Source organism: Eurytemora carolleeae, unplaced genomic scaffold (genome assembly GCF_000591075.1).
Source record: "Eurytemora carolleeae unplaced genomic scaffold, Eaff_2.0 scaffold124, whole genome shotgun sequence".
NCBI lineage: Eukaryota > Metazoa > Arthropoda > Copepoda > Calanoida > Temoridae > Eurytemora > Eurytemora carolleeae.
In genome coordinates, this window is record NW_019396953.1 from 382,808 (window position 1) to 407,609 (window position 24,802).

General features: G+C 33.4%; 2 protein-coding genes across 2 annotated transcripts; both read left to right on the plus strand.

The window, feature by feature from the left end:
* Positions 1 to 124: 124 nt before the first annotated feature.
* Positions 125 to 9,035, plus strand: LOC111710458 (bromodomain-containing protein 8). Its single transcript, XM_023484554.1, has 12 exons — positions 125 to 229; positions 743 to 880; positions 1,768 to 1,977; positions 2,599 to 2,739; positions 3,202 to 3,873; positions 4,507 to 4,677; positions 5,635 to 5,738; positions 6,119 to 6,184; positions 7,017 to 7,161; positions 7,480 to 7,533; positions 7,975 to 8,038; positions 8,318 to 9,035. Exons 1-12 carry the CDS (start codon positions 212 to 214, stop codon positions 8,389 to 8,391), a joined length of 1,857 nt encoding a protein of 618 aa, XP_023340322.1. The 5' UTR covers positions 125 to 211; the 3' UTR covers positions 8,392 to 9,035.
* LOC111710457 (GMP synthase [glutamine-hydrolyzing]) lies at positions 9,000 to 13,047 on the plus strand. The gene is made up of 5 exons (XM_023484553.1): positions 9,000 to 9,090; positions 9,476 to 9,585; positions 9,910 to 10,035; positions 10,392 to 10,788; positions 11,421 to 13,047. Exons 1-5 carry the CDS (start codon positions 9,042 to 9,044, stop codon positions 12,749 to 12,751), a joined length of 2,013 nt encoding a protein of 670 aa, XP_023340321.1. The 5' UTR covers positions 9,000 to 9,041; the 3' UTR covers positions 12,752 to 13,047.
* Positions 13,048 to 24,802: the final 11,755 nt, after the last annotated feature.

The window sequence follows — 24,802 nt, forward strand, 5'->3', positions numbered from 1 at the left end:
GAAAACTGATGGATTGTGGTGGTTGGATTTATAGGTTAGTTTCTTGGTTAATTGAAAGATTGGAATTTTGGATGAACTCATTTTTGCTTTTTTGATTACAATTAACAAAAAATAAATAACTTGATTTATTGATTGATTGAAAATGGAATCATGACAAATATCGACTATCAACTGGTTGGAGTTTAGTTCTGATAATGTGTCCGAAGAAGAAATGGAGAAAATAATTAAGGTAATGAATTTATTTTAATGATAACACTAACATAAAAATATTTCCATATCATTTATCTTCTTTTTGTAAATATTTTTTAATTTTACCTTTTTCTAAAAGATTTGCCGGAAAAAAAATTATTTTTGTCTAAACAATTGTTTAACTTCAAGCATGCATGGGTGGCGACAAAGGTTTTTGAAAATTAGTTTAAAGAATGCAATTTTAAATTTTAAAAAGCTGTAGCTCTTCTAATCACCTCCAAAAATGTGCTTGCAGATTTTTCTGTGTTAATTAGTGCATTTGCCAAAATAATTTTTTTGGGACAACATTTTTAAGTTTTGTGAGTTGCCACAATTATATTAACGACCGATCGATTCAGCTGTTTTTACGTTTATTGGGCGGATGCAGACAGACAGACCAAATAGATTTTATTGTAATGGATTGGGTTAAGAAGAAATTATTTTATATATTTTTATATTTTATATTTTATATTATATTTTAACTGATTTTTCATGCTTTATTGTGTGTTTTCAGGAGATAGAAGAGGAGGAATTAGAAGAGGAAAGGAAAGCGGAAGAGCATCTCCTATTTATCCAGCGGAGAGAAGAAAAGAAGCTGGCAATTCAAGCGGCATTAAAAACTGGTTCTTACTGGAAACAAGCTCATGTACAGGTATTTTGGCGACACTCAAGCCCGGTTTCTTTTGAGAAACAGAACAGGCTCATGTACAGGTATTTCAAAACCGGTTCTGACTGGAAACAGGCTCATCTACAGGTATTTTGGCGGCACTCAAGCCCGGTTTCTTTTGGGAAACAGAACAGGCTCATGTACAGGTATTTCAAAACCGGTTCTGACTGGAAACAGGCTCATGTACAGGTATTTAGGCGGCATTTAAAATAGGTTACTACTCGACAGGTTAATGTATAGTTATTTAAGCGGAAGTTAATTATCAACTAATTAACTTTTCTCAATATGGCGTATTTTCTGATTTTTATGACATCACCTTGGGGTCTTGCTTTCCTAACAATATCCAGTTGACTGAACCAAATTGGGTTAATTCAAACCTAATTGCTGTTCCAGCGAAGTGTACACTGTACAGGTTTAAAAAAGTTATTTGTTCCAAAACTTAGAAATCAGGATTATGTGCAAGTGCAATGTACAAGAAGTGTAGCAATCTAAAATAGTAGTTTTCTTAAAATGATGTACATAAGTTAAAAGATTTTACCCCTTCTTACATAAATATTGTATATTGTATATCTTTAGTCGTATAGCTTGTATACTTTGCTTGCTTGTCTGTTTGTTTGTTTGTTTGTTCAAAATCGTCAAAATGGCTGAACTGATCGGCCCCAGGAGCCCCAAGAAAGGTTTATGGAACATTAAAATCGAAAAAAAAATTCCTGAATAATAGTTGGAGTTTTGTTTGAAAATGCGCCAATTCGAAAAGAAAATCCGCCAAAATTTTAAAAATGATTTTAAATGGCCGACTTTCAGAGCAACAGTTAAATCAACTTAAAAGCTAGAAATATTTGCAGAAAAATTATTTACATATTTTAATTTAGAATTCTTTTGTATCCGAACAGTCTGGGAGTGAACTAGACAGCGCTCTTGATAGCCCGGCCCCCCAGAGCCCCGCCCCCCTTGATGACCAAGGGGCGGGGCAGAAAAAAAAAGATGCCCGGGCTCCACAAGAGGAAGGCGCTAAGATATGTTCTCCGCATGCCGGGGAACCACCCGAGCCGGGCCAATCACAGCCACCACATCAGCTAGAAGTAAGTGAAAAACCGGTTTCCTTTGCTGGCACAATGTATGTGTGTGAGCGACGGGGGGGGGGGAAGGGTCGAGAGGGGTATTATTTCAATGACCGTTTCTTAAGTCCAGTTAGTGTAGATTATTTGTATTATCGTCAGTTATTAACTTTAGTATCAGCAATAAAATCATTGGTCTTCAATGTCCATGGCGCGGCATATAAGCAATTACATAAAATTCTCTGAAAGTTCCACTACTTGCTTGCTATCTTGGGAGTAAAAACCCCTTGAAACCATAAGTTTCACTGATCCGGCCGACAAGTTAAGCCCTAAAGCCCCACGAGGTAGGGAAGGCAAACTCCCCCCTCACAGCTCCCGAACCTTATTTTACCTATTAGCGGCAGTGCGCGTGCCCATGGCTTCCGAACCTCCCCCAAAAAGTCTTCCGGGAATGATCTTCCATTTATTATTTCTACTTAAAACGGGACTAATTTGATTATTTAAGCAAGGTTGTCCATCTATATTTTTTTTCTTTTTTTACAATCGCCCTAACCCCTGTGCATACACCAAGACACCTTTGCTTGCTTTCAATACAAATGTTTGTTATACTATGAAATCTACTAATTAATCTTGTTGAAAATCCAGGAAACAGCCGAGAGTTCTACAGTTGAAGTTAAACTCGAGAAGGAAGATGATACTAAGGACGAGGAGAACAAAGACGCGAAAAGATCAATTAGTTCAGATTCACGCAAGAACAGCACTGCCGATATTACGCTTAAGAAAGAGGTACACAAATATTTCGCAATTTAAAGGAATTGTCGTTGTAATTTTGAGTTATGGCCGATAAACGATGGTACCCTTTTAATCCTTTATCTGATTATAAACGAGATATCGTCGTTTGTTTAGCTTGAACAGTTTTATTTTGACAATTTTCGAGTGTTTCTGAAGCAGAAGGTTGCTAGTCACTGAATAAAAAATCTATTTTCAGAAAGAAAGGATGAATATATCATTCATTCTGAACCAGTCAAAAGGATGAATATATCATGCATTATAAACCAGTTAAAACTTTGAAGGGTACCTATAATCAATTGAAGGGTACCTTTGTAAATCGGACATTTTAATAATCGTAGAGTCACTTGAAATAAAGTCTGCAGTCTTTTGGCGTTATTTTTGATGGTGTGTCTTCCTTGATTTACAAGGAAAGAATAATTTCCTTAACCCAATATCAAGTAAAAACGCTAATTTTAGGACTCCGAGGTTAAAACCGAAATTATTGAGGATGAAACTGAAACCGAGGCCGCCTCCAAACCTGAAGAAATGGAGGTTGATATTCCGGCTTCAGAGGTTGTGGACATAAAAGTTGAGGACATCAGTGGTGAACCTGAGGACAAGGTTGGCGAGGAGGATGTTGTTGAAAAGAAAAAGAATGAAGAAAATAAGAAAATTGATGATTCTGAAGATGAGAAGGAAGAGGAAGTGATCAATGATGTTGAAGAGGTAACTGCTGGAGATGAACATGATGATGATCATGAAGAGAACGAGAAGAAAGAAGACGAAACTGAAGGGATAAAGACCGTAAAGAAAGAGACAAAGGATGAAAATAAAGAAGTTACAAAGGAAACTAAACTAGAAACTGTCCCGGAAATACCTCCGCCTAAAACAATCCCAAAACCGGAAACTGTTCCGGCCAAACCTGAAGTCATCCTCCCCGCCCTAGAGGCTCCTGAGATTAAGATCACTCCCCGTAGAGGCCGACCTAGGTCCAAGAAGACCTCCGAGGTTGTTGAGGTCAAACAGGAGGTAAAAGATGAGGAAGAGAAGAGTGGTAGTAGACAATCCAGCCCTGGAGGACAGAGTGGAGCTCCTGGAGTGCCTAGTGGAGCACCTGGAGTACCAAGGCCAACCTCGCCTTCTCCGGAGGTAGTATTATACTCTTGCTTTTTTCCATTAATTTATTTAAGAGAATTGATGAAATTGTTTTTAGTATACCCAACCTCCATACTCTGAATTAGGAAAAATAACTGAATTAAAGTAAAAAATGCTTCAACTTTTGGGCTAAAGCTATCAAATAGTGGGAAAAATTTGACTTATTAAGACCAACTTTTCATCCCAAGACCACCCCCCCCCCTTTGATAAAAAGAATGATAAAAAAATTGAAAATTAGCAAGAACTAGATTTGCTCAGATTAAAACTATTTTTATTCAGGTTTATACCAGTTATGTTCAGGTTTAAACCAGTTATGTTCAGGATAAAACTAGTTATGTTTGGGTTTAAGCTAGATTTTTTCAGGTTAACCCAGTTTTGTTCGGGGTTAAGCTAGTTTTTGTTCATGATTGAGCTAGTTTTAATCAAGTTAAAACTGGTTTTGTTCAAGTTAAAACCAGTTTTGTTCAAGTTTAACTAGTTTTGTTAAAACTGGTTTTGTTCAAGTTAAAACCAGTTTTGTTCAAGTTTAACTAGTTTTGTTCAAGTTAAAACTAGTTTAATTCAAGTTAAAACTAGTTTTTTCAAGTTAAAACTAGTTTTGTTCAAGTTAAAACCAGTTTTGTTCAGGTTAAAACTAGGAGTGGGAGTAGAGAGAGTGAAGGATCAACAACTGCTGGAGTAGGATCTACTCCTACACCTACTCCTGGTCCCTCTAGATCCCGTAGATCCTCACGTCCCATCAGTTCTAGGGGGGCATCACCCTCACTTCCGTCACTAGAGGAGGAGAAGGAATACAAGGTAAACTTTAATGTAAGCGTAATTTTAAGCGATCCCTGCATATATTACAATGCCTGATTTATAACAGTACCCTTGTAGCTTTAATTCGATCCCTGCATAGATTACAATGCCTGATTTATAACTGTAACCTTGTAACTTCATCAAAAATGTGGAAGACAGCGTTGTTTTGCTGACTCGAGAAGTATTTGTTATTGATCTTTTTTCATTGTTTCTTATAAGCAAGAAATGCGCTTGTCACTTGTAACCTATGAATCGGGTATTGCCATCTTTGTTTGAAGGGTCACTTGAAATAACTCTTACAGTCCCTTTAAAAGAATCCACCTTAAACCTTCCACCTCTTGACCTTAGACGTAATTTTAAGTGCCCCCCAGTTTATCAAAGTGGCAAAATATCAACGAAGACTGCAAACAAACAAAATATATTTTGCTCCCCACACACAATCTGAAGTGTTAAAAAAGAGAGATTATAGAAATTTCCTTATCTCTGAACGGTTCATCAAGTTTTAGCATAAAATAATGAGAAAAAAAAAAGAAGAAAAATACACTAAATTCTTTTCAAATGGTTCTGTCCCAGATATTATAAACCTGTTTATTCTAGATTTGGAAGAACTCTATTCTAATGGTTCTGTCCCAGTTATTTTAAACCTGTTTATTCTAGGTTTGGAAGAAATCTATTCTAATGGTTCTGTCCCAGATATTATAAACCTGTCTATTCTAGGTTTGGAAGAAATCTATTCTAATGATTCTGTCCCAGATATTATAAACCTGTTTATTCTAGGTTTGGAAGAACTCTATTCTAATGGTTCTGTCCCAGATATTTTAAACCTGTCTATTCTAGGTTTGGAAGAAATGTATTCTAATGGTTCTGTCCCAGATATTATAGATATGTATATTCTAGGTTTGGAAGAAATCTATTCTAATGGTTCTGTCCCAGATATTATAAACCTGTCTATTCTAGGTTTGGAAGAAATCTATTCTAATGGTTCTGTCCCAGATTGCCCAACACAAGCATGCTTCTCTATTCGCTGCCCCGGTCAGCGAGGCTGAAGCACCAGAATACAGGAATAATAATATTACGAAACAACAATACAAATATGCTTTAATCCTGCTGGATGTAGCTTCAACTATTGAGGTTTATGCCACCATATTGATGTTTACCTCAAACCTTTGAATTTAGGAATGCTCTGTAGTATTGTACCTGGTTTTTTTTCAAATTTAGGTCAATTTTTAACTTCAAACTTCACACAAGAACAAATATTTAATTTGTGGTTTTCATAAACATACCCCGTACTGCACTGCATGTACAGATTAACCCGCACTGCGTAACCTCTTGGATAGAATCAGTGGAGAGTTCAATTTCTTGCGTACACCACATACATCTCCAATCTATATACTAGCTTCTCAGACAGAATTTGGCCTTTTTTATATTATTGTTTAATTAGGGATATAGTTTACCAACCGGTGGATTTAAGCTCTATCAAGAAAAATATTGAATCTGGGGTTATCAGGTAAAAATATACCTAACTAGGCTTTTGATTGCGCTTTGTACAGAATAAAAAATAGTTTGCGGATTTCATATTATTTTATCGCGCATTTTCAAAATTTTACAAAAAGAAAACTTTTACGCACAAATTCTTGAAATTTTGATTACTAGGCTTTTAGGGCGCTTCGCGCCCATCTTCTATTTAAATTGTGAACATGTTCTTTTTGTTTACATTTTAAATCAAAGAAGAAACAATTTTGCGGATTTTTAAAAAAAACTTCGTGGATTTTCAAGAATTTAAATTTTTTTTACCAAATTAAAAACACATTTTTTAAAAATTTTTATCATTCAGAAACCTTCCCTGTGGTCACGTGATGTCCCACAAAAAATTTGGGCCCGATCGGTTCAGCTGTGTTGACTTTTATTGGATACAAACAAACAAACAGACACCCAGACAAACAGACAGACAAGCCAAATTTATGTATAGATTCATAAACCTTCCCTTGGGTCACGTAAGATCCGACACAAAATTTGGGCCCGTTCGTTTAAGTCGTTTTGACTTTTATTGGATACAAACAAACAGACAGACAGACAGACAAGCTAAATTTATATATAGATAGATAGATTATCATTAATCAATCAATCACGATGTCTCTATATATATATATATACTTTTCTTGTATTATAAAAATCCTTTGTTACATTTAATGAAAAGAAAAAAGATAACAATTCTACTATTTACACGATACAACAAAAATATGCTTTATGATAATTAATAGGATATACTTTGTAATATTTTGTGTAATTAATTTTATTCGAAATTGTATTATGTTATATTTACATTTTCTTTCTGTTAGAACAACTGAGGCATTTCGTCGGGAGCTAACTTTGATGTTCTTCAATGCTACAATGTACAACAGTAGTTCCCACGACGTGTACAGACTATCTCTAGCTATGTACAAGGATACAGAGGGGATTGTTCAGGAGTACTTGAATACACAGGTTAGTTTAGTACTGATGTACTGTACTGTAAGTGTACTGTACTGTAAGTGTACTGTACTGTAAGTGTACTGTACTGTACTGTAAGTGTACTGTACTGTATTGTACTGTACTGTACTGTAATGTGCTGTACTGTACTGTACTGTACTGTACTGTACTGTACTGTACTGTACTGTACTGTACTGTACTGTACTGTACTGTACTGTACTGTACGCGTTAAGCTATTGCTTGAAAGGCTTTTGAACTAATTATTTGTAAAGTTTTGAGATTTAATTAAGAAATACTTTTTTTATGATTTTTATCAATGAATTTCTGTTTTAGGCATTATTGAAGGCTAGTGAGAATCCTAAGTTAAGAATGAAGGAATTTATTGAGGTAATTTCACCATTTATCAGAGTTGGAGACTTTTAAATAGACATTTATAAATTCTCAACTCTTCATTTACTGGAGTGTCTTCAGTTAGTTCTGATTTTTGTGAAAACATTAAACATTGAAACATTTTTAGGAGCGTGCAATATGAACATCGACTGTTAATCCTCCTTTTATCATAATCCTACCAATTCAAGAAATTTAGTAATGCATCAATAGTCAATACAGAACCAAATTCTTTGATCCCATGCAACGTCTTAATCCGCTTTGGATTATTTAAAGCGATTTTATGTCTTTTCTCTCCTTTAAAGAGTGTGAAATCAGTGATATTTTTACTTAAATCTAGCAAACCGAATATTTAAAAAAACTATGTTTATGAGCAAAAATCTATATCTATCTACCTATCCACTTATTCATCTATATTTCTACATATCTATCCATATCTAGGGTCCTGTAGGTAGAACTAGAACCGGAAGTGGATCCCATACACCGGATGACCGGAAGAAACAAGGTGAAATATTAATAAGACTCGCGTTGTTATTTCAATTGATGCCATATTAAAGGGGGCATTTTATCTGATCAATAATGAGGAAAACAAAGTCGTTTTGTCTAGCCTGAACAGTGTTAAATTCTGTCAATTTCCTCAATTGTTTCTAAAGCAGTAATCAACAAATTGAGATGCAGAGAAACTACGATTGAAAGAAATCAATTTTCAAAGAGAAAATCATGGATATCATGAATTCCTATTTCTAAGAATTATTAATTTTTAATTTAATTGTTACAATTTTAGAGAGCAAGCGGCAACGAACTACAGACGAGTATCCAGCAGCTAAAAAACGTCGACTTCGAAACCTGGACGATTAAACCAAAAAAATCTGAATTGATAAAAAACACTCAATGGAAAAACATAACCCACCCCTCTCCCTCAAAAAAAAGTAATTCAATGCCAAAGTGCAAACTTTGATCAGCATTTTTCTAGTTTCTTATTTGTATTGTTTTACTCATTATTAGTACTGCTGTGTTTACTGTTTATTATTTGTAATACTGTAATCTCGTTCAATCATATTCATTCTTATAAGAATCCTTGATGCAAGTATACCAAGGTGCAAACCTACTATTTTATAACATTTTTTCATACTGGGTCATTGTATGTACAGTGTACACTGTACACTGTACACTGTACACTGTACACTGTACACTGTACACTTAAAGGAACTGTAGACCTAATTTCATATGAAACTTATTAATGGATTGATATTTCCAATTCACAACGGTAAATGATAAATGATAATTTCATGTTTTCCTCATCAAAATATTTATTGTTTTCAGTTCTAGTTTCTCTTAAACAGTGACCTAGACCCCTTTGGCCCCCCACCCCCGGCCAAAAAAAATGTTTCGACGAAATGCTTTCTTCCACTAATAATGGCGGTTTGCACCATAAATCTTGTGAATTGTAAATAATATGAAAAGTTTGTACATTGTAAACTATTCATAATTGTATTTTCAGACTGAATATGCAGAACGGAACAGAGAAATATGACAAAGTGGCAATTTTGGACGCAGGTAACAGATTCATGAATAAAGTTCGAATCCCCCCCTGTCGACGCAAATAAAAGTGATAAATGTAAATAGATCAAAAAATTTCGCCCCCTCTTTGATGCAAGTAATTTATGCAATAATTTAAGATCCCCCATAGCCCCTCCTCTTGATTCAGATAACAGAATAGATGTTATAGATCAAGATGTTTACCACCTTAGCTAGGTAGAAAAGTGAAAACCCTTCTAAGTTTTAGTTTTGAGCTTTTTGGGATTGTCTGTACAGTTGATACTGGAACCCCTAGGGATAAAAGGAGAATTGATAGTTTAACCCAATCAAAGCCTGTTTAATAATCACTTTTGTATGCACTCAATATTTATTTACTCTAGAGTTGTAACCTTTATGTACGCAGGGACTCAGTTTGCCCAGCTGATTGATCGTTGTGTACGTGAGCGGAATATGTACAGTGAACTCCTTCCCCTGGAAACCTCCGTGTACAAACTGAGGGAGGAGGGATTCAAGGAAGGGGCAATACAATTCAGTTAAATATACCTCCCAGAAACTGCAGTACACTATGTTTGTGAACAAAGATATGGGAGTTCTAATTCTGGGATGTTTTCTTGAATTTTTTTCTCCACCGAATGGTAGGCATGTTTTATGGGTCCCCTCGTTACATTGGGGAAAATATATGATTCTATTGGGTAAAAGTATCAAAATCCAATTTTTCATTTTTTGCACCAGAGAGCATCAAAAATCATTCTTAATTCTTACCAAGTATATAACCCTACTTTTATATTCCGTGGCGTGAGGTTTGGTTTGCTGAAATTTTATTGCCCCTTGTACAAGGCTGTTATTATAACTGGAGGACCGAGCTCTGTGAATAATATTGATGCTCCGAGCTATGATGCGGATATATTCCGAGCAGATCTTCCTGTTCTAGGAATATGCTACGGGATGCAGATGCTGAACAAGGCAGGGTTTATCATTTATCAAATATCAATTCCAATTTGACATTTTTCTGTATGAATTTCAATTATCTAATATACATATTACATATTAAGTTTTTATCCTGAAAATCTACTGGGTTTAGATCGGAAAAAAATTTAAAAATTTTTGTTGAAAATAAAAAAAAATTCCTTTAAATAATTTTAGCTTTTAGACGCATTTTTTTTATTCTGGGCAAATCTGTTCAACTTTACCGGTCCATAAACTATAACGACTTTGGGTCCAATCGGTTCAACCGTTTTGACGTTTATTGGATACAAACAAACACTCAAAGTATAGATATATTCTTCTCAATTCTCGTGTTGATAAAACCTTGAAAGTAGGAGTTTAACGGAACCGTGGTAAAGAAGGATGGTCGTGAGGACTCCGCCTTGTCGATCGAGGTTGACGAGACGAGTCCCCTGTTCAAGGGACTAGACAGGGTCCAGCAGGTTCTTCTTACACACGGAGACTCCGTAGAGAAGGTTGGAGAGGGGCTTAAGGTGATCGGACGGTCAAACAACTGCGTAGCTGCTGTGTCCAATGAGAAGCTGAGACTCTACGGAGTGCAGTTCCACCCTGAGGTGAAGCTGACGACCAACGGAGTGAAGATGATTGAGAACTTCCTGATGGGGGTCTGCGGGTTGACCGGGAACTTCGAGCTGCCATGTAGGATATCCTCGTGTGTGCAGGATATTCAGAATATTGTTGGGAATAAGAAGGTTATTCTTCTAATCTCAGGTAGACAACTAACCCCTCTAATAGCTAACTATCCTCTATTGTAGAAAATCCCCCTCCCCCTCCCCTCCCTTTTTAGAAAATGTCTACCACCTCTAGCAGCAAAGTACTCCCTCTCCTCGTAGGAATACGACTTTATAGCAATACTTTGTGTATTTGATATTGTGACAAGGCAAACAGTTTTACTAGACACTTATTAATTCACTAATTAAGTGGACTAAGTCTGTTTTCACTGCACAATTGTTGTGTAGCATGCTTGTTGGACTATTCAAATTCTAAAATTTAGTCTAAAAGTCGTCTTCCTATTTCAGAGATTTTTGGTTATTGTTAAAGTTATTTTTCGTTACATCAATTTTTCCTAATTATTATCATGCCCAGATTTTGGTTTAAATTCATCGGTTTCATATTTTGTTTCTTCATTTTCTTCAATTATAGAATTTTCCATTTTTCTTTAGTTAAATGGTAATATTTAGATAAAAAATTGTAGGGTTTTTTTCAAAAGTTAACCAAATAATATATAAGCTTTTTTCCCCCGCGAAATGAGAAAATGACTTAATTATCCAAAAAGATTAAACAGAATAGTTATGAATTAAAAAAAAATAAACCCCTACTTTAAGATATGTAATGTATTATAGGTGGAGTTGACAGCAGTGTGTGTGCTGCCCTGCTAAAGAAAGCATTAAGACCTGATCAGATTGTTGCTCTGCATATAGACAATGGTTTCATGAGGATGAAGGAGTCGGAGAAGGTGCTGGAGTCCCTCCAGGTTCTAGAGATGAACGTGGAGTTGGAGAAGGCATCGCAAGAGTTCTACTTCTCCTCCACCACCCTGGAGAACGGAACAAGAACAGAGTTACTCAACCGGACGACGGACCCGGAGGTGAAACGCAAAATAATCGGTGACACTTTTATTCACGTGGCCGAGCGGAGAATCAATCAGATGAATTTGGATGATGATCAGGTTCTCCTGTGTCAGGGAACCCTTCGTCCTGATTTAATTGAGTCTGCAAGTCATCTAGCAACTGCTGGAGGACTAGCAAGTACCATCAAGACCCATCACAACGACACAGGGTTGGTTCGGAAGCTGAGAGCTGATAATAAGGTCGTAGAACCATTGAAGGACTTCCACAAGGACGAGGTTAGGGCTATAGGTCGAAAACTAGGACTACCAGAGAACCTGGTCACCCGGCGACCTTACCCTGGTCCTGGTCTAGCCATCAGGGTGATCTGCGCCACCACACCACACCTGGATGTAGACTTTGGAGAGATAGAGGTGGTGGCAAAGGTTGTGGTTCAATACCAACAGATGGCAGCCAACAACCACGCTCTTCTTAACAGGATCGACAACAGTACTTCAGAAGCTGATCGACAGCTGTTAAGCCATGCCTCTGGTAAACAGAGATACAACGCCACCTTGCTTCCTATCCGTACAGTCGGAGTGCAGGGAGACCACAGATCCTACAGTTACTGTGTTGGAATCTCCTGTGAAGGGGAACCCATTTGGGAGGATCTTAAAATATTTTCGCGGATTATTACTCAGGTGTGTCATGGGATCAATCGGGTTGTATTCATCTTTGGACCTATTGTTCAGAATCCTGTTCATGATATTACACGAACCACTCTCACTCCCCAGGTCCTGTCGATCGTGCGTCAAGCGGATCATGTGGCGAACAAGGTCCTGTCTTCCTCCAGTGCCTCCGGCAACATCAGCCAGATGCCCGTGGTCCTCCTTCCCGTTCACATGGACCGGTCACCGTTAAAACCGGTTCCGAGCGTTGCCCGAGCAATCGTCCTCCGACCGTTCATTACGGAGGATTTTATGACTGGGGAGTTTGCAGTGCCTGGGAGGGATATTCCTCTGGATATTGTTCAGAAAATGGTTTCGGAGATACTGAGTGTAGACGGAGTTTCCAGAGTAATGTACGATATCACAAACAAACCTCCGGGAACAACGGAGTGGGAGTAATTTAAGAAATAATTCATTTCAGAATATTCATTCGGAGTTATAAAATACATTTGCTTTTTTCTGTACCTGCATGTATTATTGAATTTAGAAAGGTGCATTTTTTGTTTGACTTTTTGTACCATACATGTATTATGTTGTACTTCGTATTTTGTACTTAATACCTTATATGGTGTATGCTGCACTTTAAATGTTTTACGCTGTACAATTATTGTACTGAAACCGGTGGATCTGTTAAAGTTAGGCATTTAAATTTTAAATCTTTTTTCGTTTAAATTAAATTTGACTGAATATCTTAACTAGGATGTTAAAATATTAATGTTATTTTTGTGTAAAATTTCATGTTTTTAAGTTCATGGTTTATTGATAAATTATTTTTGTAAACTTAAAATAAAATATGTTTTAATGATCAATGTAAATTGCCATTATTCGCATAGTATAGTACACAATACCCAAAAGTTGAAATTTTATTTTATTTTTATATTTCAAATTTGTTCACGAGGATTGTTCTTTAGAACGTTAGTCCAAATGATATGACACCGATATTGTTTTGGTTAGTTTTTTTAACAACTTACCACACTTCATCTGTACTCGATTAGATTTTTCTTTTATTCAATCGATCTTGCAACATTTTTATCCTTGAAAGAAATGGAAGAACGAACCATAAAAACTATCGTTTTAACCACATTCGTCTGTTTGCACACAGTTTCTCTCGTGGGTCAAAATTTGGCTATACAATTTTGAAAACATTTGCTTTCTTACACTGCCAAAGGAATTGAGTCTTTTCCACAAACCTGATGGTGTAAGCCTTTGATATCTCAAACTTTAGTTTTTAATCCAACTAGATTATTAAGTACAACAGGTGGCAACAAAGAAATGGACCAGTTGTACACGACGTCACAAGTGTCAAATATAACAAGGAAAACAACATTTTCTCACAATAGTTGACATGTTAAAATTATCATTATTATTAATGATTTTGTCGGACACAAAAACTGAGTTGACACTTGTGGCGTACTGAGAGTGTACAAATTCTACGTTGCCATCTATTGTACTTGATAATCTATTTGATTTAATCTAACAGAATTTATAGTTTGAAATATCTTAGGTCTACGACATTAGGTTGATAAGATATCGGGATTTGAAAATCAAAGTTTGTAGCAAATACTCATTTCCTTTTGAGCCTGAGAAAAACTATTTTTTTTTAACTATTATTTATAGACGAATGCAGCAATAATGTCTGATGACAGTAGTAGTGTGAAAAGGGTGTTCTTAATAATTTACTCTTTACCTAAGATATGTTAAAGTTTAAGGGGCTGTCGATAATCATCTCATACCAAGTGTTGAAACCAATAGAAAAAAAAATATTTTACAGAAAATGTCACGTAGCATATTCTTTAAAAGGCTACATTTTATTTAAAAATATTTTGAGAAGATTATTGTCGGCGAATTACAAAATTAATGTTGCGTTCGCCTATATTTAGCATACAGAAGTATAGACTTTTTCCCGGAAGGGAAAACTGGTGTGGGTCGGACTCTGTAGTGGCAAATAGCATTTTTGACGTCATTTGAGAGTCGGAGGTAAACGGGCGTTTATCCTTGGGTAATCTTTTCTTGTTTTACAGGTTGTTCCATTAAGAATGAGAATTAAGAAAGGACATTGAGGTCGTCTTAGATTCTAAATTGGTGACGATTGTTTAAGAACGTCGCATGTTAAATTTCCAAAATAAAATCACTTGTACAGATACAAAAATTACTCTTAAACCCCTATCGGATTAACAGAGAGGATTTGTCTTTCTTAAAAAGATATAAATTCTACCAATTTCCCGTATTAACTCTGCTGCATTAATCCGCAATTTTGTCCATAAATTCCAACTTAAAAAAGAAAAAGGTAAATTTGTCTAAATCTCTTAAACTTGGCTAACTTCGAAGAAAAAAATGTTAGACAACATTTTAAAAATTGCTCAGAACACCTTTTTGATTCGCTCTGTCATTTATCCACTATATAGTCATCTTCCATGTTTATTGGGACACCCTGTAGAAGTGGAAATAATATGTGTTTTTTTTCTTTTTTTTCTCTAGAAAATGTATATCTCAACGTGTGTCACATCTCGTAAGAGAAAGGAAGGTTTTTAAATTTCCCTGAATTTTTTCAAATTTTCGGGACGCTATTTTTATCTATACAACTAGGCCGAATTTAAAGAATTTGAGCTGCGGCTTATATTTGAGACCCGGCTCAAATATGATTGGCTCCACTCAAAATTGTGTTCAATGTTTCAAGATTCAAGTCGGCGCTCAATTGCAATCAGTTTTTGGCGGATTTAAAACGCGGCTCAAATTCAAAAAATTCTGACTCAGATTGCATTTTCAATAAGTAGATATTTCTTCTTGAAAGCAAACTTATTTTTTTTCATTTTATTCAATTTAAAATACAACTAAGACAATCTCACGCAAAACTAACTATAACTACAAAGTACATCCTGCATCTGTGTTTGTATATTTGGATATTCAAAATATGCAGAAAGGCTTCATATAGTAAAATATTTAAAGTTAAAGGGCCTGTAAAGGAAAAATGAAAGGGGGTATGCTGAAAGCTTATCACTTTAGCTCTTGATTGCGACCCATGACAGTTATATCTGATGTTCCTGTCTCGAAAAATTTATATAAAACTGTGTCAAAGGAATTGAGTCTTTGCCACAAACTCTGATTTTCTAATCACTATATCTTTTGAAACAAATGTTGCAGACCTTAGATATTTTCAAACTATGAATTCTGCTAGATCAAATAATCTGAGTTTGAAATATCAAAGGTTTACAACATAGAGTTCTAAAGATATTGAGGTATAAATATTGGATTTTGTTTCAAAGACTCAATTCCTTTATACGAAAATTGCGCTTTACGCAATAAAATTATGCTATTTTGCTTTTGCGCTATTCAGTTTTGCGCTACTTTGCGCTACTTCTCATTAAGAGGTTATAAAATAGTAACAGACAGGTAGCATTTTTAAAATGATATTTATGTCTAGACATAGAAAAAAAAAACTAAGTTGGCGAGACATAAAACCAAAAGCCAAGGTGTTGCGGCACTTTGAAGTTGAGGCTATTTAAAAATTTGGTGACTCAGTGGGCGGGGGTTTAGCATCTGTAGGATTTATTCTTAATTCGGATAAGAACGATTCCAGCCTTCAAATCTAAACGTTTTTAATGGTTTAAAATTTTTAAATACTTCTAGAGAGAAGAGTGAGTAACTGATGTGTGGGGTGATTGTGTGGCGAGTAAGTGCGCTAGCGAGTGAGTGAGCCGAAACCAAATTCTTTTACTTTTTTCATTGTAACCCTTTTTCTCCAGTTCATCTTTCTTCTATCTCTCCCATTCCCTACTGCTTAATATATGAATATATGAATTATGTAAAAATAAAAATTAAACATTTAAAATTTATTTTATTTTCTAGTTTGCTTCGCCGAGAGGAGGATAAATGATTATAATGCTTAAAGAGAGAAAAGGATTTTTTGAATCTAAAAATAGTTAAATTATGGTTGGTCATAAAACTTGACTAATCATTGCTTGTATATTCATGTAACTGGACAAATCATTGCTTTATTCATGTAACCGGACAAATCATTGCTTGTATATTCATGTAACTGGACAAATCATTGCTTGTATATTCATGTAACTGGACAAATCATTGCTTTTGTATTCATGTAACTGGACAAATCATTTCTTGTATATTCATGTAACTGGACAAATCATTGCTTGTATTTTCATGTAACTGGACAAATCATTGCTTGTATTTTCATGTAACTGGACAAATCATTGCTTTTGCATTCATGTAACTGGACAAATCATTGCTTGTATATTCATGTAACTGGACAAATCATTGCTTGTATATTCATGTAAATGGACAAATCATTGCTTGTATATTCATGTAACTGGACAAATCATTGCTTGTATATTCATGTAACTGGACAAATCATTGCTTGTATATTCATGTAACTGGACAAATCATTGCTTGTATATTCATGGAACTGGACAAATCATTGCTTATATATTCATAGAACTGGACAAATCATTGCTTGTATATTCATGTACCTGGACAAATCATTGCTTTTATATTTGTAGTAAATGCCCTACTCAAACGCATATTAATCCAGGTACAACTGAGATTCTCTTGACTTTCAATGTCAACACACGGCTACAATGAACTATCAACACCACTACCACTGGGCGCAATCTTCAACTCCTATGTTTCAACGAGGGCCAGCTATGAATGTCAACAGGGACACAAGATCTTAATCTATCAATGTCTCAACTATTTCACAATCCACACGGCTACAATCCTCTGAACTATCATTGCCACTACCACTGGACGTGATCTCATAAGCTATCAATATCAATCGGAAGCTTAATGATTGTTTAATGAAATAGGGCCCAGAGAGCTCAACCCACTCATTATAAGTTGAGAGCATTGCATAATGCGAATGTAAATCTTTTCATTACCACAGAGAACTCAAGTTTATCTTACTAAACGAGTAAATATATTTATACATATGTAAATTATCTGTCTATTTAGTTATTCACATTTCGATAACTAAATTCGCACAGATTCCCTTGGCTACAAAGGAGTTGAGTTTTTGCCACAAACTCTGATTTTCTAATCTCTATATCTTTGTAACCCAATGTCGTAGACCTTAGATATTTCAAACTATTAATACTTAAAAATAAAATAAGCTAAGTTTGAAATATCAAAGGTTTACACCATCAGATTGCAAAGATATTGGGATCAGAAGATTTGAGTTTGTGGCAAAAACTCAATTCCTTTACGTAGTTTTCTTTATTTTCCTTCTTCAAAAAACTTAATGAAATTGAAAATTTTACCCACAGGCATGACACTAGTGTCGGTACAAATTGCCCTAATGTGATTGCTTCAAACGACAAAAAATCACAAATTTTTTAATTACGTGTATTTTTGAACTCAATAATTTTACTTTTTCTATATGAACAGCTATTTATTACATACATGTGTACATTTATGTAAATTATCAGTATATATGTGTATTTTTCACGTATTTTTATCCATTTTCCTTGTTCATAAAATGTTAATTGATCGGGATAAAATAAAAAGAGAAATTTAAACCATTAACTAACATAAAAAAACTTAATTTTATCCCGCATTAGGACATAGGACACATGACATAAACGTGAAACAGATAGAAATATATTAATACATTGTATACAAATAATTATTAACATGTCTGTGACCCTAAAAAGATAAGGTTGAATATAATAATAGTACGACTTTTTAGCTCATCTAATTTTGATTTTATGTTCAAGTATGTTAAATTTATCAGGTTATAGATATTAGTAATTCAAAACAAATCCTCTAAATGGAAGGATGATTGAAAATATACATATATAAGAATTTAATCTAACGTGGAATTATACTTCAGTTTGATGTACTCTTGCATAGTATAATGACATGAGGACAGAAACATAAACAGATATATTATCTCCTGTATTATCTATACAATCTGTATATATATATATATATATATGTATATATATATATATATATATATATATTCTATACTTGTCTGTCTGTCTGGGTGTTTGTCTGTTTGTTTGTCTGTTTGTTTTCAATTGTTTCAATTGAAAACGAAAAAAACTGATCGGGCCCAAATTTTATGTGGGACCTTACATGACCCTAGGGTGTTTAAAATTTCCAAATTAGCCTATAACAAAATTCGATTTTTATAAAAAAAAATTTATATTGGTTATCATATGTATACAATGAGAAAATGTTCACAATTGAAATAGAAGATGGGCCAAGTATAGATACATTATCTCCTATATTATCTATAGAATCTGTATATGAATGTAAATGAGGGAAAGGAGGGTCCAGCATTACTATCGTAGCTCAAAGATTCAAAGTATCCAATTTTAACAAAATATTTGGAGCATAGAGAAATATTTTAACAAAAATTCAGTCGCTGGAACCTGTAAATCCGTGGTATGCGGACAATTTCCTATATTTCAAACAATAGAGGACTAGTCTGATTATTCATTTCAGAGGAAATCAGGCAGCTTCGCGCCCCTATCATGCAAGAAAAACTTACAAGATTTTACATGATTTTACACGACTTTACATGATTTTACACGACTTTACATGAATTTACACGACTTTACATGATTTTACACGACTTTACATGAATTTACACGACTTTACATGATTTTACACGACTTTACATGAATTTACACAACTTTACATGATTTTACACGACTTTACATGATTTTACACGACTTCTCAAAATAAGAATGAACAACTCTTTATAAGGACTGTAAAGGTAACTTCAAGTAACTATTGATAGAGTGGCATGTCCGATTCACAACGGTACCCTTCAAAGCTTTGTCTGATCAAGTATGAATAAGATATCTATGATCTTGTCTTGAAAACTGTTTTTTTTTTCATTTGGGGTTTCCCTGAAAAAGTTACTTGCGCATTTCCTGCTTTCACAATCAAAAACTTCTGATGAGGATTATCAGGTTTCAAGGGTAACGTTGTGAATCGAGTATTCTTCTATTTCAATGCCAAATGAAATCACGAGGACAGTCCCTTTTTAGCTTTGAAATTTTCATATCCAAGGCTACAAAAGAATAAACGAACACTGCGACACTTCAAAATCGGCCTGGTCTTTTTTATGTTTACGCTTTATGTATTATGTTTATAACTTTGTAGAGCGCTGAATAGAATGTTCTTAATAGATGGGGGGGANTAAGAGACAAATGTATTGAAATAAATGTAATAGACAAATGTATTTAAATATATAATTAATGTAAGAGACAAATGTATTCAAATATATAATAAATGGAAGAGGGAGAAGTATTGATCAAAAGGCATTATAATTATAATTAAGAAAAAGCCCCAAAACCAAAGAAAATTTTACAATTAAACGGAGGAGAAAACTTGAATTTGCACAGAAAAATCAAAGATTTAGATGATGAGCATGAAAATTTAAAAGATTGGACGATTGGTAATTTTTTTTAATCACTTACCCTCCAAATAAATGTTTTCACAGACAGTACTAAGGAGAAGTAAATTCTCCATTGAACCCCCCTCCTCGAATACTGAACGAACACTGATGCATCTATTATTGTTTACAAAATCCCCCAAAGAGAACTGGTTTCAATATGTACACAGAGTATACACAACCGCAATTGACTTTCCTTGCCTTACATTCTTGGCAATACCAAACAAAATAGTTTTAAGAAAACAGTATTTTTCCTGCAAAAATTCATTAAATGTTATAATGTTGCAAAGATATGTGGATCAGAAAAATTGAGTTTGTGGCAAAGACTGAACTCCTTTGTTACATTACCTTAAAACTCAAAATCCCATCAAAAAGAGGATTGTGCTGCTGAACAAATTTTACTTTTAGGAGGGGTGCAGAGAAAATAGAACGATCATGAAAAAGTTTTCTTAAAAACCTTCTCTTTTATTAAAATCATATCTAAAAATGTATAAATAAATTTTTGATTGAGTATTTGATCAATCCTATAATAACTATATCAGTCCAGAAATGTTTTTAAAATTTTATGCAATACATTTGATAACAATTTTATAGTGATATTGATGGAATTGAGTCCATGTCGCAAACTCTAATTTTCTAACCTCCATTTCTGGTCAGTTTTCTTGCTCACTCATTTCAATATTATTTTTTTAGGGTTTTTAATCTTAACTACAAAAAAGAGTCTTATGAAATATTTGTGTTTCATACAATTTACTTTGTCAATGGTCTGAAATCAGAATGTTTTAGAGTAAAACGCAAGGATAACTATTCCAGTATATATTTTCATAATTTAACAGGTTTATGTGAATCTAGCCTATCTTGCAGTATATATTTTCATAATTAAACAGGTTTATGTGAATCTAGCCTATCTTGCAATATATATTTTCATAACTTAACAGGTTTATGTGAATCAAGCCTATCTTGCAGTATATATTTTCATAACTTAACAGGTTTATGTGAATGAAGCCTATCTTGCAGTATATATTTTCATAAAAATACAGGTTTATGTGAATCAATGATATGAAATTTGTTGTTTTTATTTCACACCGTAGGTCTAAAGAATTTAAATAGTGACATCAGATAATTTATTGAACAAAAAGACACCTTTAAACCTCTGATTTTTAATCTCATCTATGGAAATGTCCTATCTATGAAATGACATTTCAATGAAATGTTATATCAATGAAATGTCATTTCTATAAAATGTCCTAATAATGAAATGGCTTTATCTATGAAGTATTAGGAAGTCTAAAATAAATTTTGAACTGTACTAAATCTATTTATATCTGTGAACTTGGTTCACAATAAGATAAAGCCTAGAGAGATGGGCGTGTTCAGTTTTTTTATGATTCGTTCCTATAGTTCATTATGCGTTAACAACCCATTTCATTAATTTTTTTCTGTCGTTTGCAAAAATTTGAATTCTTTTGTTTTCAAAATTATCGTTAATTTCCCGTATATTTCGTTCGTTTTCTAACTGAACAATCGTTCAATTAAATTGTTTGTTCAGTAAAAAAATTTTTTTTTTTCAAAAGTTTGTCTGTTCAGTGAAAACAATCTTTTTTTAAAAAATTTGTTTTAAAAAAGTTCGTTTAGTACAAAAACGATTGTTTTTCAACTTTGATTAAAAAGTATCGCTTGTTCAATAAAAATTAGCTTAAAAAATTAGTTTATTCAATCATTTAAAAACTTACCCATATAATGCAACGTTTTTTTGTTCGTTAAAAAAATAATAGTTTAATTAATTATATTTGTTACAAACAATTTGAAGAATGCTTAACAGACTTATAGCTTTTTCTGCCTTGAGTAGAAATGTTGTAGAATGTAATATATATTTGCAAACATTATAGAGAATATAATTTAGAAGGACCAACTAAAATAAAGCAGAGTTAAATCCGGATAAAAGTCGATTATTTTTAAACCAGAACCAGGTTACAGAGTGTTTAAAGATTTTTTAAGAAGGTTTTACAGAGAGTTTTAAGACTTTTTAAAAAGGTTTTACAGAGTGTTTTAAGACTTTTCAGACGGTTTTACAGAGTGTGACTTCATACAAGAGGTTTTAGACGGTTTAAAATCTTCTTTTTAAGTTTTAAAGTAGAGATAAATTCGTTTTCTAACCCTAGGTTTTACCCGAGTATTTTGAAACAGATTTAAACCAAGTGTAATAACACCAATGCCAGTTTTCTAAATGGTTTAAAATGGTGTTATTTACTCGTTTTATATAACACCAGTTAAAAACGTTCTACGAATTAAAACACCCAGGGTTTAGACGTGTAATATCAGTTTTACATGTAAAATCACACAGAAATAACCAGTTAAAATTAAACTGAGTTATTTCCGGTTATTAACGATTCTTTGGGTTTGTTTTAACTAACACCTTTTTAACGTTTTTTGCATGCGTAAAATTATAATAAGTTCTAGTCTGTTTTTTCCTTGCTTTAAAAACTCCATTTTTCTAACACCATTTAAAACATTTAAAGGATGGGTTTAAATTCATTTTTATTCATTTATAATTCAAGATTTAATGTCAAGATAGAATGGAATAGATTACTCTCCTCAAACTCCAATATTCCAATACTAATATATTTGCAACCTGTTATTGTAAGCCTTTAATATTTTAAAGAATTATATTAGATTACCTTACATTAAAGTTTGAATTATCAAAGGTTAACTCATTCAAGTTGCAAAGATATAGGAATATGATTAGAGGTTGAGAAGAGTAATCAATTCCTTTGTTTAAAATCATTATTTAAATCATTATGGATAAAGGTGTGTAAAACCCCATTGATTTCTATATAAAACAATTCTTCTACACTTAATTTACACTCCTCTTCATAAACATATAATTAAAACAAAATTTTCCGGACGAGTAATAAAATTAAATACACTAGCACATTGCTAAATAGATCATATTTCATTAACATTTTTCTACATTTTTTCATACCTTGATACAAAAATGAAACACTTAATTGCAGATAATTTACATTGACTATCTATTTATAGAATGTTATGCACAACGGTACCCTTCAAAGCTTAATGAATTAGATATCAATGTTAATAAGTTTGAAAACTGATTATTTTTAATTGTGATTTTTCTATACAAATATGATTTGCACTTGTAGTGTCTACTGCAGAAAAACGTATGAATAATATCACAATTAAACACTGTTAAAAACCCAGAAAAACGACTAAATCGTTTCTATGAGTGATCACATAAAAGGTCCTGTTTTAAATTGTACATTGCCATCTTTGTGTAGATTGTCACTTGAAATTACTCACCTATTAATTGTTCACTGGAAGTTGGTCAACTTAAAATAAGAATAAAAATTGTTTGAAAAATTTTGGCAGAGTTTCAACTTATCAAAATAAACTTCAGTTATACTTCATGATTTTAACATTTAAAGTGAAAATTAAATTAAATTAAGAAATTAAAATATAAACAAAAAGAGATCTATAACGAGCCAGTGAAGTTTGGATTGAAGCATCCATGCGGGACATAATCATTTAGAATACGTGGCAGGGAGTGCTGTAAAATTTTAAGAAAAAAATCTACATTTCAACTAGAACATTAAGATTTGCTACAGGGGGAATTCTCTAGCACGTCTCACATATTAGCGAATAAAAATAAATCCACCATAATGTAGCATTTTAGGTAGATTCATAAATAAAATGCAATGTTAAAAAGATATTAAATTGAAAAGTTTGTTAAATTGTTCACATTGTTAAGCAAATTCCACATAGTTGCACTCAATTTACAATTTTCTTTCTTCATTCATGGGAGTTTTTAAAACTATAATTTTAGTTCTTTTAAACCACATCTCTTGCAATCATGATTCTCCAGAAGTATAATATGAATTGTAGCAAGAGTTACTAAGACTTAATAAGAAAATCTTATAAACTTTTTCATCATCCTCTATAGTCACTTTTAGTAATGTATCATGAATCGACATGATGCAAATATTATCAATTTAATGAATTTGAGCCGCGTCTTAAATCCCCCAAAACCGGTTTCAATTGAGCGCCGGCTTAAATCTTAAAATATTGAATATACTATTTTAAGTAGAACCAATCATATTTGAGCCGCGGCTTAAATTTAAGCCGCGGCATAAATTATTTAAATTCTGCCTCCGGTCGATAAGGGCGTGCTTGTAACCATGAATATCGAGATTAAGGGGAAGATTATCGCTGCAGATGACTCTAGCTTGCTTGCATTCTGGTTTCCTGAAGAAAATGTAAAAAAAAACTTTTAATTACAGAAAAATAATAATTATTCTATAAAGGAACTGAACAGTTCAAAATAAATTATAATTTCCTAAACCTTATATCTTTGCATCCTGATATTGTTGACCTTTTTTATTTCAAACTATAAATTCTGTTAGGTCAAAAGGTCACAAGGTTACAATGATTTAGAGTTTAAATAACAAGAGTTTGTGGCGAGTGATCAGCTCTATTGACCCAAATTTTAAAATCATTACTTATCCAATTAAAAAAAAAACTATGGCGTGGCATTTTGTTCAGCGATGGGCCTGTTTGGGCCCATTTAAAACTTATAGTTGGATATTTACCTGGATATTTATTAATATGTCTTCCATCAGGTTTCACTCATGGGTCAGCTTGATCCATACTTAACAGTCCATATAATCCATCCTCTTTGGATTCCTATGATACAAAAATAGAAGATAAAATGAAAAAGAAAGAAAAAATGAAACAAAGAAACTGAGTTCCTGCCACAAACTCTGATTTTCTTTTCTCTATATCTATGAAACCGAATATCGTAGACCTTAGAAATTTTAAGCTCTCAATTCTATATGATCAAATAATCTAAGTTTTAAATAGCAGAAGTTTACACTGCACCAGGTTATACTTTTCAAGTTAATCGAGATATTCATATATTTTTGTCTAAATTAACTGATACTGCGTTATACTGCGTACACTAACTGTTGCGATCTGTCTTATATATGTCCCCAGACCTATAATTAAAAATTATGAAT

Bases quoted from the DNA above. Each gene is read 5' to 3' on its own strand.
- LOC111710458 (XM_023484554.1), top strand. The intron at 5,739-6,118 runs GAATAATAATAT...TTGTTTAATTAG, and splicing joins GCTGAAGCACCAGAATACAG to GGATATAGTTTACCAACCGG. The intron at 7,162-7,479 runs GTTAGTTTAGTA...TTTCTGTTTTAG, and splicing joins AGGAGTACTTGAATACACAG to GCATTATTGAAGGCTAGTGA.
- LOC111710457 (XM_023484553.1), top strand. From the start codon at position 9,042: ATGCAGAACGGAACAGAGAAATATGACAAAGTGGCAATTTTGGACGCA. The intron at 10,036-10,391 runs GCAGGGTTTATC...CCTTGAAAGTAG, and splicing joins GGATGCAGATGCTGAACAAG to GAGTTTAACGGAACCGTGGT. The intron at 10,789-11,420 runs GTAGACAACTAA...AATGTATTATAG, and splicing joins GGTTATTCTTCTAATCTCAG to GTGGAGTTGACAGCAGTGTG.